The 17,535-nt window shown below is 38.4% G+C and overlaps 1 protein-coding gene across 3 annotated transcripts in view; it reads left to right on the top strand.

Moving 5' to 3' along the window:
* tpk1 (thiamin pyrophosphokinase 1) overlaps positions 1-17,535 on the top strand; it is a 71,774-nt gene that overhangs the window by 39,344 nt on the left and 14,895 nt on the right. For 2 of the 3 annotated variants that reach the window (XM_042398895.1, XM_042398896.1), the window contains exons 7-8: positions 4,161-4,307; positions 9,763-9,871. In XM_042398895.1, the coding sequence (XP_042254829.1) occupies positions 4,161-4,307; positions 9,763-9,871 (256 nt within the window). Of the gene's footprint in view, positions 1-4,160; positions 4,308-9,762; positions 9,872-12,760; positions 13,518-17,535 lie in introns of those variants that run through there. The other variant, XM_042398897.1, reaches the window with a different exon arrangement.

A 17,535-nucleotide genomic window follows, 5' to 3' on the forward strand; every position in this document is an offset into this window, starting at 1 on the left:
CCAGCTTGGCCAATATTTACTCTGAATGTTTGTCTGTCTGTCTGCTTTGGAGAGATAGGAGCCTTGCAATCAGTTTTTGAAACTCTATAAGAGTTGCTGATGATGACTTTTTGTTTGTTTGCCAGGATTTTTCCACTTTTCTTTACCCACTATGACTCTTATTTGAACTTTTGTTCCCTTCAGCACTTTGGGAATGGGCGAAGGTTATATGAAAGCGGAACTTTTCTAATGATTTAATATCATGCCTTGGCATTTTTCCTGTTGCTCACCTTCACTAATTTCCATCCACTTAGCCTGTATAAATGAATTAAATACATAGATGAAATAATAACTGGGTGATTTGCAGGTTACTGAGCATTGTGCTTGCGTTTGGGCTGTTTAAGATTCACCATATTAGCCCCTGAATGTTTTCCTCCACACAGCTTAGCGCTTGATTTAGAGAATTTATCTCATATTGTGTTGGGTGAAATCCCAAAGAATAGTATCAGAGGATTATGGTGGGTGGATGTGTTTGTGTGGATATACATATATATATATTTATATATGTGTGTTTGTGTATACACGTCTGAGTGTGTGTGGATAGAAAAGTGTCTATGTATACTTGCCTATCTATATCATGCATGAATTTGGTAAAGGCTGGCTTGTGTGTGTGTGTGTGCAAACAGTACCTGTTTACATCTGTTTTTCTGGGTACTTGTTGATATGTGTGTGTTTGTCTGCTTGTCTTCTCGCTGCTCTGTCCTAGTTAGCTTCCCTCTCCTTTGTTCACTGTTGCAGTTATAATGAGCACCACTGTTTTCATTTTCTTCTCTCCTTCTCTGGTTATCTGTTCATCATCCCCAATAACTGTATGTGAGTTTTTGTGTTGATCTCCGTGCTTGTGTCCCTCACTCTGGTTCCCTTAGCCAATAAGGAGGGAGATCTGTTGAGCCAGCTTGTTAAGTATTCCTCATTCAGTCAGAGATTCTCCTTGCCCTGCTAGGTTTTTTTTGTATTTTTTTTAGGAAACAAATATGAAATAGGCACAAATACGAACAGTTATTTAGGGTTTTGTTATGCGTGGCGGACACAACAGAAGTGTTGATGGAAGGTGGAAGATTCAGCAACCCGAAACCCTTTTTTCTAGTCATTGGTCCTTGTTCTGTCTCAGCATCCTTTATTTTCTTTGATCTTTTCTCTCCTGGTTTTGGTGACTTGCTGTGAATTTTGGACTGACTGATACTCTGCACTGATTCCGTTCACTGCTGATTTGATTCCACCCTTCTCTTATTTCTCTCTCTGGTAGCAGCTTTGGTCCTTTCAGGGAATCCTTGTGGATAAGAATTTTTTCTTGGGGAAGTATTAATGAAGGCAGGAAGGACAACAGAAATTAAAATGTTCGATGTTTGGATGGATTGACAAAATGGCCAATCCTACATAAGACTAGGTTTAGGTAGGAAATATTTAGAAAGACATTTCTGTGTTTGCTTCCACCTGTTTGCAGTAATATACGAATGGAGCTCTTTGTGTCAGTGAGTGCGTATTCCCACTTTTTATTAAATCACAGAAAAGTATTTGACTGTAAGATGTTCATTTTTCTTCTTCATACCCTCTCTCTCTTTCTTTCTCACCCTCTCTCTTGCAAAGGGTTTTTTTTTTTTTTATACCAAGTGTTGTTTACAGTTTAGGCAATGCCTCTGCGTGTGCATGTGGGGGCGTCAGCCAGATGTTGAAATAACCTCAGTCTCTGCACTCAGTTTTGTTTTAACTCTATCCCCTGAGGGAGGAAGATAGTTATGATGTGCTCTCTTTGGTAAATAGTCCTTTCCTGTCATGTAAAGCAGCTCTAGTACATGGCTGATCTGAGCTCTTTTACCTGCTGGGAAATTTTGAATATATTGAAGTGATAGCTGGTTATTGAAGTAATAAAGGTTAAATGAGAATGCATTGGAGCAAGTATTACTACACTTGGAAATTAAAGAATCGTTAAGATAGGGGCACCACCTCCATTGATAGATTAATTTATTAATTAATTAATTAATAATTAAAAGCAGAAAAATTGCCCCAGACAAAGAGTTGTAAAACTTCATATAGTTGGGTTTTGGAAGAAATAGGATGCTTGGCGCTCTTTTGAGGGACCTCATTAATTATTAATTAATTCCTTTGTGTGGAGAGAAAAACTGACCCTAAAATAAAGAGATCATTTTAGTCCTATAGAATATTTGAAGACTATATGTGCTTGCAAATTGAGTACTCACTCATTCTGTTGTCAATGCTGAGACATCATTAGAACCAGTGAGAAAACACTTAGAAGTTGCAATATTGATTGACCACAAAATACAGAATAAAATCAATAAACCATTAATTCCCAATCTGTAATTAACAAAGGCAGGAAGGACAACAGAAATTAAAACGGTTGATGTTTGGATGGATTGACAAAATTGCCAGACCTTGTGAAGAAAAAAAATCCTACTTCAGACCAGGTTTAGGATAATACTTTCTTAAACCTATCAAGAAAGCATTATCCTAGCAATCGAACCATAGCTAAATAATACACTTGCACTGGTTAATATCAAATAAATCAAATGCAATATGTGTGACTCATAATTAACAAATTTTCAAACATCAAACTAATTAATAGTTCTAAAATACAGTAAAAGTTAACATGAGTTAGACAAGTAAAGAGTTTGCACATTTATTAGCATTTTCACACCAATTCAGACACTTACTGTGCTTTAAAAAACTTAAGAGATGGTAAGCTAGCAGAAGAAGGGAGGGTGGTTTATCCAGGTTCCCGGGGGGTCTTTTCCCTACAGCTACTGTATGTGACCTGCTGGAGTTTTCTGTGCTGTAATTTAAATGTGTCGATGCATGCTCATAAATACACAGCTGTTATTGTAGGCAATATGATCTGGCTGATTAGTAGCTGTTGTGGTAAGAGTAGTAAATTCTAGTTAGAGTCATTTTACCTCTTATATATTGTCTAATTACTTATTTGTGACGTGTTGTTGTAGTGAAAACATTGAAGTGAAGTGTGTATGACTGATTATATTTGGGTTCATTTCCTGTGCTGTTGTGACTGTCAGTCGTCAGCCTCTGACAGCGCCTCTGCTACTAGACTCTGTTGGGCTTTAAGGCTGTCAACGCTGGTGCTTGACTGCTAGGGGACTTCCTATAAGTGCTGAGAGCTGTAAATATTGTACTTGAATCAATTGCTGGCTCCAAGTTAAGAAAAACCTTATCTTAGCTCTAAGGTTGCAGAAAATAGTATTAGTTGAAGTAATCCACTTAGCTTACTTGATTTGCTATTAACATGTTCACCTCTTAATTTAAAAGTCAGATTTTTTACCATTATTGTAATGGCCCAAATTCAGTCTTTCATCCACCACAGATTTTTTATCTGTTCTCCATCTCAGTTCTTTCTCTAAGCGCTGTGTCCTTGTTCTTTTTTTTTTTTTTAATACTTGAATGAAGCTAAATGGCTTGTGTTGTTGTGCTTTCCTGTTTGTTTTTTTAATTTGTGTCTTTGTTAACACAGTAAGGTTATAGTCTCATTTAACAGATTTTTAAAAAATTTTTTAGTAAAATTTAATGATGATTACAATGTGTTTTTGATGCATCTAGCATCACCATTGTTAAGCCTCCATCATAATGTGTTTACATTTTCACTTATAAATATTGCTCATAACATATATACATAGAAATTTCAACCAATTCCCACCAAAAGCAATTCATTTGGGTTTTTACATGCTATACCCAAACTCACAAAAACTCATTGTGCAACTGCAACCAAATTTACAGTATGTGAGAGATACACACACTTCATCTGGGCGATGTTGCAAAATTTTATGGCATTTCACCTATAGATGGTCATAGAAGTACAATAAATTTAGTCATTACTAAGTTGTCATGAGTGATGTTTTTTCTCCAAAAAAGGGGCCATCATCAGCATATTTCGTCCATCACCATGTGTATGATGCAGTTTTTTGATGCACAAACATTTTTTTAAAATTTTGTTTCCTTATCTTCTTTCTCTTTCTGCAGCCACCTTTGTCACCTCGCCATAAACTGAAACTGTTACTTTCCTTCAGTGAAACAATCAAGAGCATCCTGCCAGAGAACCAGCCCAGTATGTCAAACCATGATAGTTTTCTGTGTCTTATTAAACTCTGTCTATCCAGGTGGACGCCATAGTGACACTGGGCGGTCTGGGGGGCAGATTTGACCAGACCATGGCATCTGTTGAGACCCTCCACCATGCCCTGTCCATGACACAACTCCCCCTGTTGATCATCCAGGGGACCAGCCTGGCATATCTACTAAGACCTGTGAGTGCATTGTAAACACAAACTTCTAAGCCTTCACATGTATGTGTAGACATACAATGTTTCCTACTGTGCAGCTAATCTGTTTCTGTCCTGTCATTTGTGTTCTGTTTAATGTCGTTACACATCTGATTAAACTGGTTGCAGCAACAAATGACAGTCCACTGGTAGTTAACTTTGGGTGAAGTTGAAGGTGGGCCATATCCATATTTTTAAGACTATATAAAAGCTAAACACAAACACACAAGCCCACAGTTAATTTTCACAACACTAGACTAAAGTCCTGCTCTCCTGCCTTAACCTCTTCCACCCCACCCCTCCTTACCATAAACCCATTTTTGTCTTTTTTAGGGGTGGGGGACAGGGGATCTTTAAGGTGAGATAGCAGGTCAGCAGTACATGTCACATATGTAGAAGTGGTATAGACTACATCATCTGAAAGCTGGGAACCTGAAGATTAATATGAGATGCAGCTCAGCACTGTGTGTTAAGTTTTTTGAGTCATAAATCTGTAATAAACATTGTGTTTTGGTTTGGCACCTATTCAAATTTTGATAGTTTAGAGTGTATAAGGGCTTAGAACATTATGATAGAAGTACATGCTCCCATGCTCAATTATGTCTCATAAGTTGTTGTAGCAATTTCTGGATTGATGCCATTAGTTAGACAGATTTGGTGTAAAATTTAACCATTTTTGGCCACTTGAGAATTGATTAAAAATGATCAAAAATCCAAAATACCACATTGAGACACCAACCCCTTGAGGATCACCATAGAATCATAAAATGCTGTGATTTGGTATCAAAAACTTTTGATAATGGAGATTTCTGTAAGAAATGCTTTTTTCGGTGATTGGATGGCGAGCACTTCTGTTCTGGAAATTGCTCAGAAACCCCCGTATTGTCAATATACCTAGGAAAGCCACACATCCCCTGAATGTTCTAGGCCTCTAGTTTGTGGTTGTAAAGTTTCATGAATTATCATAGAGGTCACAATAGGTCATTTTATACAGTGAGGCCAAGTTTCATTTTTTCACTACATTGAAATTAATACTGTGGGGACTAACATCATCACACATGACATACCATTGGGCTCACTGAATCCACAAGAGTCTCATCTTTCCAGTCATACCAAATTTATGCAACTCCAAGACTGTTTAGAGACCCCAGTATGCAGAAATATTCAAATACACCATTTTTAGAATAGAAAATAGAAAATAACACATTTATACTGCATGCAAAAAAACTGCATGATTTTTGCTCAAAACTGCATGGGATTAGCATAAAGTGGGCATGTCAGTAAAGGGGAAATTTGTGGGCACCCATAGAATACATTTTCATTTAGATGTCTTGAGCTGAGAGGTCAAGGGACCCCTTTGAAAATGGCCATGCCAGTTTTTTCCTCAACAAAATTTAGCTTAACTTTGGAGCGTTATTTAGTCCCCTTGCCAACAAGCTAGCATGACACGGTTGATACCAATGGATATCTTTGGTCATCTAGTTTCATATGATGCCAGAATATTCACTCTAGGTTTAAAAGCCTGCCACAGCCTCTGAAAGACATAAATGTCGGCGGAGGACCCCAGTATCCTTATGGAGTTTAAGAGGTTAAAATCTCCCACCCTTTCTAATCATCCCTCTCCTGGTCCTTCTCTTCATTTTCTGTACTCTCTAAAAGATGTTCTTTTCCTTGCTCTGCTTCCACCTTGATTGGAATGTCGAACACTTTGTTTCTGCGTTAAGTAATCAAGAACACACACACACACATACATAGGCACACACACTTCTCTGCTCTTATGGTGCCCCAATTTGCTGTTCTGCATGAGGGAGAGTGAGTCTCTTTTGATGCTCCCAAATTGTTTTTCCTCAATGCCAGCCACTTTCTCATGCTCCACAGTTGATTGAGTTTACAAGTGGGGCCGAGGAGCTGCCATTTGGGACACACACTGCTCTTTTTTTTTTTTTTTCCCCCTGTGTTGTTTATTTGCGAGATCTTCAGGACAAACTGTCACACTTCCTGATGACACCTTGTAATACGTTAAGTAAACCTCTCTCTCAAGCACTCCCTCCCTACTTCTTGTCATTATTCCAAAGGCGCGTTGTCATTTGCTGCTTCATACCTCGACACCTCCAATTAATCTTACTTCAGTGAGGGTAAATTAAGCTTGTTTGTCAACGCAGCTCCAATTCGCCAGCGGCTGATGAACACAGACGCCTGTACATGAAGGTGAACGTAACCTTCGAAAGGCCCAGTGCTATTTGTTCAAGTTACATCTGTAATTGAAGTGTTTACAACTTTTGCCAAATATACTCACCACCCGTATCCCATGCAATCACGGCTTTGTTACGTGCTCAGCTTTCGGGATTTCGGTGGTACAATCAAAACATACAGACTCGTTCGTGTTCTGTAAGCAATCTGACACATACACACGCAACAAAGTAAGACTGGAGCTAAATTAACAGTTTTGTCCATTTTGCTAATCTGACACCTGGAACATTTCACCTGGAAATATATCCAATATATAGTCTTAAAGCTAAATTCAATATTTAATGAAACCTGCATATTTTAAAAAACCAGCTTAGAGTCAAACATGTGTGTTTATCTCACAGTGTCACAGACATGCAGTGATTAACTTAGGGTTGTGCCTGTTTGCTTTAGCTTTTGTGTCCCAGACGAGGTGTCAAAGCATCATTATGCTATCTTTGGGAAATATGCAAAGGTCTTGTCTTTTCTATAGCTGGCTCAGGGCGTTGCATAATTCTCATCTCTTTTATTAAATTATGGGTGGGGACACTGCAAGAGCTTCAGGCTTGTTTATTTTGTCCTTACACAACAAGAAGATGTTTTAATCAGTCTAGGTCCCAAGGTGACGCTAAATTTACTCAATATAGATCTAACAAAAAAAGAAACTTCTGCTGAGTTCATCTGTTTTGTTTGTTTTTCTCTTTCTGCCTGCTCTACCGAGTCTTGATCATGTGGCAAAGCAAAGCTACACTTAGTCTAGTTAGTATCCCAGCCTCTGTGAAAGCCTTCTCTGTGTTGCGATAGACGATCCACAGCACTGTGTCAGCCCAATCTGTGCTATAAATCATTCTATAAGCACACACACTTCAGGTCAAATGTACAAGCTTGTTTACCTGATGCCCTTTTGAGGAGTGAAACTTGTCAGTGCAAGAGCTGATTTAAATGATTAAGTGTAGCACCTGAGGTATGTTAACTCACCCCAACTTCTGCTGCATTGGAGGAAGTTGGAAAGATGTGGCATTCAAACATAAAATAAATATGAAGCAAAGAACCAAAACAGGATGGTCTCTTGTGTACTGAAATTAATAATAAAGTGTAAAAAGCGAGGAGAAAGTATCAACTTTGTTTCTAGAAATCATATAGAAAAAAATAGTAAAATTATTTCCGGAATGACTTTAATACCCTTTCTTATTCGCTTCAAACATAATAATTAGTTGTTTTCTTGTCTCCTCTTCTCAGAGGGTCAGGTTCAGATGTTCAGCAGCATGCTTGTTGCACTTAGAAACCCAAAGACACGCTGAAAAGTATCTCAGCAGATGGTATTTTCACAGAGACTGGACCATAGATGATTATGGTAATTATTCTAATTCCAGATCGCATACACATGCAACATTTTTAGGAAAACACATGTCATATACAGATACTCTTAATTATGTTATGAAATATTTTATATGTCTCTCACTAAAATAAACAAAGATGGTGAAAATCGTAAACACCTGCTTAGCATCAGCATGTTGGCACTGTCATTGGGAGCATGTTAGTATGCTGACGTTAGCATTTAGCAAGGTTGTATACTTGTTTTATGTTTATTATTCCTAGTTCTCCATTATTACTATACACTTAAGCCTGTTTACATATCACACCACCTACAAACTTATTTACTTTGATTGGTAGCAACAATAATCTATCTGCCCTTTGTCTTTTTAAATGCAAAATTTTACATTTAAAAAAAAAAAAAAAAATGAACTGGACCTCAATCCACGACCAAATTGTCATAGACTTAACACAATGAAATATGATTACATTTAAACAAATTATAACACATGTGTTAATAGGTTTTCTCTGCCTCATACTTCTGTAGCTTTGAGCAGATTCAAAAAGTCACCAGGCCACTTCTAGAGCTCCATCTTTATCCCTCTTCTTCTCTATGTCTCAGCTAAAATGTTCCTACCACAGCCAACCTACCAGCTAGCTCTACAACCAAAGGAAGGTATATTCTTACACTAAGTTGAGCCTCTCATCAGCTCCCGGCCTGATGTGGCCTGTGTGTTTTAATGTGTAAGGGCACATACATTTGTTTTCCTTTCTCTCTGTTCCTCATAGACACACTCACTCTGACACACTTTCACAAAGAAACTGGTGTTTATGTGTAGAAAACAACCTGAGGGATGTTACCTGAACACCAAAAGCTCCAAAGCTTAAAATTTTCCTTCCCCGTTGGCTCCACAACTTCAGGAAGCCAAGCAAATGAAACTCTTAAGTGAGTGTGCCAATGTTTGCTGTCTCTGTCTGTGTGTGTATGATCCATTTAGATGATTGATCTAAATTCTAGCTGTCAGTGCTTTTTGTCTTTGCTTAGGTATATTGCAGATTGACTCAAAGTGTTGATGATACATAATTATCAAATTTCATGTTTTCCTGCAGATGCATTGCTTCTCTACAAAATAAATATATACACTGTGAATGAAAGAAACTTTGTTTTGACCTTTTTATGTTCCAGCATCAGCCTTTATTATATCCAGTGTATTCAGAGCAAAGTCATTATTCAGCCTGAAGAGTCTGACACTGCCTTGGACCTACACTGTATGATGCTCTTGCCTTTTTTCTCCCAGCACAAGTTTCTCAAAGGGATACTGTGACATTTTGAAATTTTGTTCATGTTTATTTTCTTTCTAGAACACTTTAGAAAAATACTTAACTGTACCTCAGAAACATTTCTTCATATGTCCCTCAGACGCTATTGAAGAAGATTTCGTAATGCTGTTCTTTCTAAAGTAATGAAAATTTTAGTTTACATTGTCCATTGACCTCAAGTGAGGTATTCATAACAATTAGTTTATTCAGTAACAACTTGCTTTTCATGTGAAAAGCAGTAGTTAGAACTGTTCTGGTGTGTCAGTGCAAAGCTCTTTTGACTCCTTATGACACTCAGTAAAAATAGACTATAATTCAGAATGGCAAGGTTTCCTTTTTAACTGAGGGTAGGAACTGAAAATGGGTTGCAGCTTTGACAAGAGCAATAATTTATTTTAATGAGCCGTGGTCCCTGGGCGGAGAGGCCAAGTTCCTCATTTGGGGCTTAAAAAGTTTAAGAAGTCTTGCCTCTGCATTTATGTCCTCTTTTAATTTTTCCTATCTTGTTGTTTCCAGCCGTCACTGACTCAGGTGTACGCACGAACACATTCATATTCACACTCATGCTGTGTGTCTGCAGGGTAGCCACAGACTGGGGGTAAACACTGGTCTGGAGGGTGACTGGTGCAGCCTCATTCCAGTGGGTGGACCCTGCCAAACAATCACCACTGGACTCAAATGGAACCTGAGTGAGTCATTTTTTTTTTCATTTTTAGCATTTGAATGATGCTCCACAGCCAATAATTAGACTCTAACTTTCCTCGTTACTAAACTTTGTATCAGCTCAGTAGAGCAGATCCTTTGTCATCTATTCCTCAAATACAAATAATATAAACAAATTGAGCATGGAAGTTCATTTCTGAACTTGGAAACAAGTTAAAGAATCTACTTTTTTTGTCAAACGTACATAAAATATATATGGGAAAATGTTGTAAGGTTTAAACGGTGGATGTAACCCCTAATATAAAGAAAATATTAACATAAATTGATTTGTTTTTTGCTTGTGAAACCAACCAAAATCTAAAATAACCAAGATACATGTTTGTAAGAGTAATGGCAAGATGTAGTTGGAAGATAAGGGTTTCATGTATATAGTAGGGGAGGAAAAGTTCTCAATATCCAGAGACTCACCGGTATCACATGGCGAATTTAACATGGAGTGCTGAGAAAAGAGCGGCTCCCTTCCCTACAAATAATAACAGTTAGCTGCCAATACTGCAAACCCAACTTTAGATTAATGTTCACCAACAACTTCCACTGACTTTTCAACAATAGGTAACAAGATACAGTAAAGTACAGATGCTTAATTTGCTCAGTCATAATGAAGCTGAGGTTTAAGCAGGTTTCATATATTGAAAACACTTACATACCACAATGAGCTTTTCATATTCTTGAACATTGTGTGAAAATCTAATCAGACACTCGTCTGTGGACCCCTGTGGTCTCACACCACTCAAAGCCTTATGGCCAGCTGTGTTCTTAATGAGTTGGCACAGACCAAACTGCCACCAGTACGAGGGAAACCTGGACCTTCTGTCAGTGGGGTTGCATAAAGTGTCTGCTTCTCGGTAGGTGTCCATTCTCAGTGTCTGTGTGTGTGCATGTGTATGTTTCTCTGGGACTCTGTACACTTGAGCGAGCACGCTTTTGTGCCCGTGCTTGTTTAAACATGTCCGTATGCATGTGTGCGCTTCCAGTCTTGTTTATTAACTTGTTGTTTGTGTGTGTGTTTTTTGATCAGCTACAGTGTATTGTATATTTACTCAGCACACCTGTGAGGTGGCCTTGAATGGTAATGAGAGGGACTTTATGCATGAGAGTCCTATGCAGATTAGCCAGTGATAACAAGACGCATAATTAATGACATGCATATTTAGAAGGCTGGAAGTAATGATTTCCCTCTGGGGTCGGGACGAAGGACAAGAATATGAAACAAAAATTAGAGATATCACTTCTTTTCATGTTTTGACTGCTGCATGTATGACTGCTTATAGAGACGGTACATCTTGTAATCTTCACTGACGCCTTTGTTTTTACTGCACAACTATATTTCTGTGTAACGGTTTTCAATGCAACTTACTTGAGGAAGCCCAGATCTGCTCTTTGCCACTTGCGCGTGACACTGAGACTCTTTAGAAGTCCATTGAAATGATGCTCCTCACTTGTGTTCAAAGCCTGTCTGTGATGAAAAATATATGATCTTTCTATAAAGCAAGAGTTTTGGGCTGTCAGCTATTACAGCCTTGCTGGCCCAAAGGAGTCTCTTTGCTGGCATCCAGAGCTTGTTTAAATCTTGCTTTAAAGAATAAAATTCTGCAAAGATTTGTGTTGTTTTTATCCAAAGTGTAAATTTGGGATGAGTAGTCAGTTATTAAGCAAACTTTTTTTTTTTTTTTCTGGTCGTTGTCCTCAGGGAGTGTGCAGGATGAGCTGAAATACCCTTGACACAGGTTAATTATATTGTGTGTTCACTTTTTTATGTTAGTTCATCAATTATTTATGTTGTTGTGAAATTAGATAAGATTCAGTACACATGTATGTTCACTGAGCTAAGCTTGAGTTTTCAGGGAGAGGATAAAGTTTTTGTCTTATCAAGTTGTTGTCAAAGTTGGCCTTGAGTTACTGTTATTAAGGTTTTCTCTGGAACAGTGTGGAACGCATAGCTAATGAAGTGGCAAAGATGTGAGAGAGAAAAAGCCCAATAAAAGTTTAAACCTGTGCATGAGAAAGTAGTTCTTGGTTTCAAATTATGGTATCATTCAAATACAGTCGGTCAGGAGAGAGCAAAATTACCAAAATAAACAGCATGAAAATATCTTAATACTAATACTGTATTTGGCCATAATCACTGAACCAAATTTACATGAAATCTAATTTCTCATCACTTTCACTCAACTAGTTAAAGTCAAAAATGTTTAAAAACATACATTACATATACATATTCTTTGGTATTTATAATCTCATACTGTAATGCATTTCAGTGAGATTAACCATGTTTTAATTTATCTCTGTTTTAGAATGGTTTCATTGGGAACTAAGAAAAAACACCTCCTTCACAAAGAAAATTCTATTCACCACCATTGTACGATTTTATCTGAAACTAATAAGCCTATCTGGCTGGACAGTTGCTTAGAAAGAACACTTGGATTAGGCCTTTGAAAAGAAACTAAGTATGAGGTGATGCTGGGTGAATTCTTAGAGCCACGTACTTGCCAAAAGAGCAGTTATCGACAGTGGGTGCAACTAATTGACCTAATTTTTCATGTCAGTATAGATACAGACAGTTGGGGTAACAACCTGGCTTAGTATGTTAATAAAAGCCTCTCTAGCTGCTTCCCAGGGCTGTGCCTATAAAAAAAAAAGTACATGAGAAGAGTTAGATGAGAATATTGACACTATTCTCATGTCTGTAAGGTAAATGTGTATCTTTACCCAATAGCCAATTAGCTTAGCTTAGCATAACTGATTGGAAACAAGGGGAAACAGCTAGCCTGGCTCTGTGCAAAGGAAACAAAACCCACCCACCCTCACCTTTAAAGCTCACTAATTATCATGTTATATCTCACTTGTTTAATCAGTACAAAAACTGTAGTGGGCAGTGAGGAAGAGAGGAGAAGAAGAGCCATCTGCAACATCACTGAGACAGTGGAGAGAGCCCATGGATGGCCGTGGCTCAAGAGAGTCTTTGTTGAGACTGCTGTCTAATGAAAGGACTGCACTGCGGTAATGATACTAAAGGAGGGGAGTGTACCACTAAATAATGAAATGACTGCAGTGTAGCAAAGGTAACAATGTAGGAGGCAAGTCTACAATTTTATAATGAAGTGACTGCAATGTGCTAATAGTAATACAGGAGGGTTTAAATGTGTATAATGATGTGAATGTAATGTGATTGCTAGAAAAATGTCTGGACTTCTGAGTATTTGTAACATTGCTGTCACTCACATACCTAGCTGTGGTAATTCACACTCTCTCTCATTCCTACTGTCCTTTTCCACTCTGTTCTTTCTTCACCTTCTAATTTGCTGTCATTGTCATCCTTTCTTACTCTCTCTCTCTCTCTCACTCCTGCTATCTCTTTCCTCTCATTATTAGTTGCCGTGACAGCTGAGTTAATTATCACCTTCTACATGTTACATTAATACTCACTCATCAATTGTAAATCCCCCCCTTAGGAAACTGTCAGTAAATACTGTCATCGTGTGTGTGCACTTACTGTGTCTTGTTGTGCTGATGCTTGTGTCTATGTGTCCATATGTGTCTGAGTTGGCATGTGTGTATTTTACAGCCCATCCTCACAAGAATATTCAAGGTCAAGGTAAACTTTATTATCTCAGATAGTGAAATTCAGGTGGTCAAGGTGCAGAAGTATACAAAGCAGTCAAAAAACAGATATATTTAATATATATATATCATATATATAATACAACTATACAATATGCAGTCCCCCCTTCCTTCTCCCTACCACACACACACACACACACACACACACACACACACACAGAGCATTTCCAAGCACCCTCACTCTAGTAGACACTAGTTGACATACACACTAACGTAGAGACAGATAAATACTACATGATCCCTGCGAAACAAACTCTGCATCAGGATTAGAACCAACTAATAAGATAAAATAAAATATATCACACCATACAAGTGTTGCACAAGGACTACCGTTGCATATAACCCTGGCCAAAACATCATTAAATCCTATGTTTTGTACTGTCCCTCTCATTTAACAGTCCTGAAGGAACAAAGGACTTGCAAAACCTGGTTGTTCTTATTTTCCTTTGCCGAATCTTTCCTTTGCTCCGATGGCTTAGTTGGAACCTGTTGTGTACAGGGTGAGTAGGGTCACTGAGGATGTGCTGAACCTTACTCATAATGAGGTCTTTACAAAACTAAGCAACTGACATCTGGTCACACCCAGTGACTCTTCTTGCCATCTTGATTATGCACTGCTTATTTTAGTCTTGGCTGTGCATGTTACCAAACACACAAATCAGGCCAAAGGACAAGATGCTCTGAAGTGTAAAACAGATGCAGGAAATACGGATCAACATTAAAACTGTACAATGTTTGCAAGAAGAATATTCACTATTTCAGTTTTTTGACCTTCACAGTAGCACATTCATGGAATATCAACTGGTCATCAATTTCCATCCCTAAGTATTTATAAGTACAAACTCTTTCAATGGGTACATTGTTGACATTGGGGAGTGGGACTTCTCCTCAACATCTATAATCTATTACCATTTCCTTTGTTTTAATTATGTTACCCTCAAAGAAATTGTCAGAACACCATTTAATGAAGTTCCCAACCTCTTCCTCAAAACCACCCAAAGATGAGTTGTCAGGCTTTAGGAACCCCACGAAGGCTGTGCCATCTGCATGCTTAAAAAAGGTGTGGGTGGAGACTGAAGCTCTACACTCATTGGTGTACAGTGAATACAGTAAAGGAGACAAAGCTCCCTGTGGGGACCCTGTATTTATAGACTTAGGGGAGGAAATAGCTGTGTTGAATCTGACCTGCTGGGTACGATTCAGGAGAAAATCATTAATCCATAGAATGAGCCTTGGATTTACCCCAAGATCCATCAGATTGCCTACCAGCAGGTGGGGTTGGATGGTGTTAAACACACTGCTAAAATCAACGAACACAATTTTCACAAGACTGTGAGGTTGTTCCAAGTGTTCGTATATATTGTTGGTAATTGTCAGCAGTACGTCCTCGACCCCCCACTCTGCGTGGTATGCAAACCGATAATGAGCCAAGAATGGTGAGACTTCAGGGAGGAGATGTTTTAACACTATCTTCTCAAAACACTTCATAGGTACTGAGGTTAGAGCAACTAGCCACAGGTCCTTCATCTCTTTGGGCCTACTGTTTTTGGGTACCGGTACAATCAGAGACTGTTTCCACTGGTCAGGGAGTGCCCCTGTGTCCAGTCAGCACTGAAACAGCCTTTGGAAAGGAGATGCAAGTGAATCAGCCCATCACTGCAGCCCAGACCTTACAGCCAAGGCCATCTGGACCCTGAGATTTGCCAGTGTTAACATGTAAAAACTGTTTCTTAACCTCATCCAGGGTAATTCTGATGTCACTAACTGGTAAACTTCTGACTTTATCAACTGCCTCAGTCAACAGTGTCAAATCTACAATAAAAACAGTTGAAGTCATTGGCAAAGACAGAAATCATTAGCAACATTCATAGTGTGCATTTTAGGTTTATAGCCTGTAATAATTTGTAGTTCCTGCCAAGCTTTTTAGCATCATGGTTAAAAAGTGACTGCATTTCATCTTTACAGGCAGCCTTGCACTGTTATTTTCTTCTCAATTCTATTCTGTACAGCTTTCACTTCCCCTTTACTGCCCCCTGATTTGAATAAGCTCTTTTTTTGGTTAAGCAGTTCTTTCAATTCTGGGTTGACCCAAGGTTTGTTATTTGGGTAAAGTTGTACCGTCTTCATCGTTCTGAAGTGCATTAATATGGCCGCTAGATGGCATAAACATAACTATAGGTTTTTTTTGTCGGCTGAATTTTAGACCTATATTGTCATTCAATTATGAGGATATGTTGGTATTTTAAGGTGGGCTGTGGAATTTGCACAACATAGCTCATGGCATTGTTTTTTAATGATATCATTTCCCATTAATGATCTTTTAAATTCATGTTACATGATACACTCCACCCTTCCAGTTATATATGATAAGGAGACACAGGGATGTCTCTAGAATATCTGCAGGTCCATGTAATCTAGCCAGGGAAACACACAGTATGTTAAGACAGAAACACCCTGATGAAAACACAAGCCCAAAGAAACTGAATGCAACCTCTTTGTCTCATCTTTGGTGACTAATATATAGTCTTAAATGTTTTTACATGGTCATAATGTTTCTTCTAAGGAAGCATTTTACATGGTTGAATTCATGTGCATTGTGAGGAAAAGTAATTTATGGCCAATTGATCCCTCATCCTTTTTCCCCATAGCACTAATTCCATCAGCACAGCAAATGAGTCATATCATATTTCCTTTTTTTACTGAAAAACTGTTCACTCTCTATGTACTTCTTAGTTCTTTCATCAGTGTTAACCTATTCAACCGACTCAAAACTTCCTGCACCTGTTTAACATTAAAAACCTGCCAGAAATGGTGAGGGTGAAAGCCTGCTTCTGTTTGTTCTTGTTTCTGTGCAGTTGACGTAAATAATAACTATTTAAGAATTTACTGTACTGTATGTGTAAATACTGTATATACATACAACAGTTTAAATTACCATCTGCCTACCCCTGTGACAGTGAATTGTGTCAGCATGTGTTCTAAAGTCAGAAAACTTGGCAGGTGCTGAATCTGATTCTGTAGGCCATGTGAGCAAAAACGATGCCTTGCTTGTTTTTGTTTATATATGTGCAGAAGCGATAAATGCTTGAGTGAGGTAAAATGTTATGAAGATGTGGTAGAGGGAGATGAAGGTACTGTACAGGTTGACAGGTTGAGTCAGAAAAAGGAAAGCAAAGGAGGGAAAGAAGAGCTTTGGAGAAAGAAGTGAGAATGTTATGATGAGATGACATGAGAAAGAGACAAGGCAGGCATCGCGTTCATTTGATGTACGAGGATGCTGACACACATCAGGAAATGGGGGATTACGGAAAATGTTGGAAAAGTGTGTTGGAGGTTTTAGCGGGAGCTTGTATACACCTACACACACATACACACACATACAGTACAGCCACGTACAGTACAAACTCAGCTGTAATGTAGCCAGTTTGCGATAAAGTATTCTTTCCTTTTCTTTTTTGTACAAGAAGTTATTGTACCCTGATCCCTCATCTAATCCTCCCCTTCTGTTCTTACTACTTTTATTGTTCCAATTATTTGATATCAGATTACAGAAGATACCACTGGCGAGGTGTTGTTACAGTAGAGTGAATTTGTACAGCAGACAGGCTTGGAGGAATTAAGTTACTTTCTCCAGGACTCTTCAGCGTGGCAGATGCTTGCCAAGATGTTGGCAAAAAAACTTGCTTCATCCAGTTTATTTATTTTTCCTATTTCATTTCTCCCAACCTTGTACTATTTATTATATACCCACTTCCTGTTGAGACCCCTGACACACTTCTCACTGACTGATGCATGTAAACCTGTCTTTTGTTGTAATGGGTAGATTTGAGCAATCCAACTTGGATTTGCAGTCCTGTTTTTGACCTGGGTACAATGGGTGTAGCACTGCGTGGCTTTGATATGATGGAGTGAACACAGATTTCTCCAATAACAAAAAGATTAGTATTGTAACCCTAGAGTAGGTAATAGCGCCGTCTTATTGCTCTTGCAACCATGAAATTTTCTTCTT

Source organism: Thunnus maccoyii, chromosome 21 (assembly GCF_910596095.1).
Source record: "Thunnus maccoyii chromosome 21, fThuMac1.1, whole genome shotgun sequence".
Classification (NCBI taxonomy): Eukaryota; Metazoa; Chordata; class Actinopteri; order Scombriformes; family Scombridae; genus Thunnus; species Thunnus maccoyii.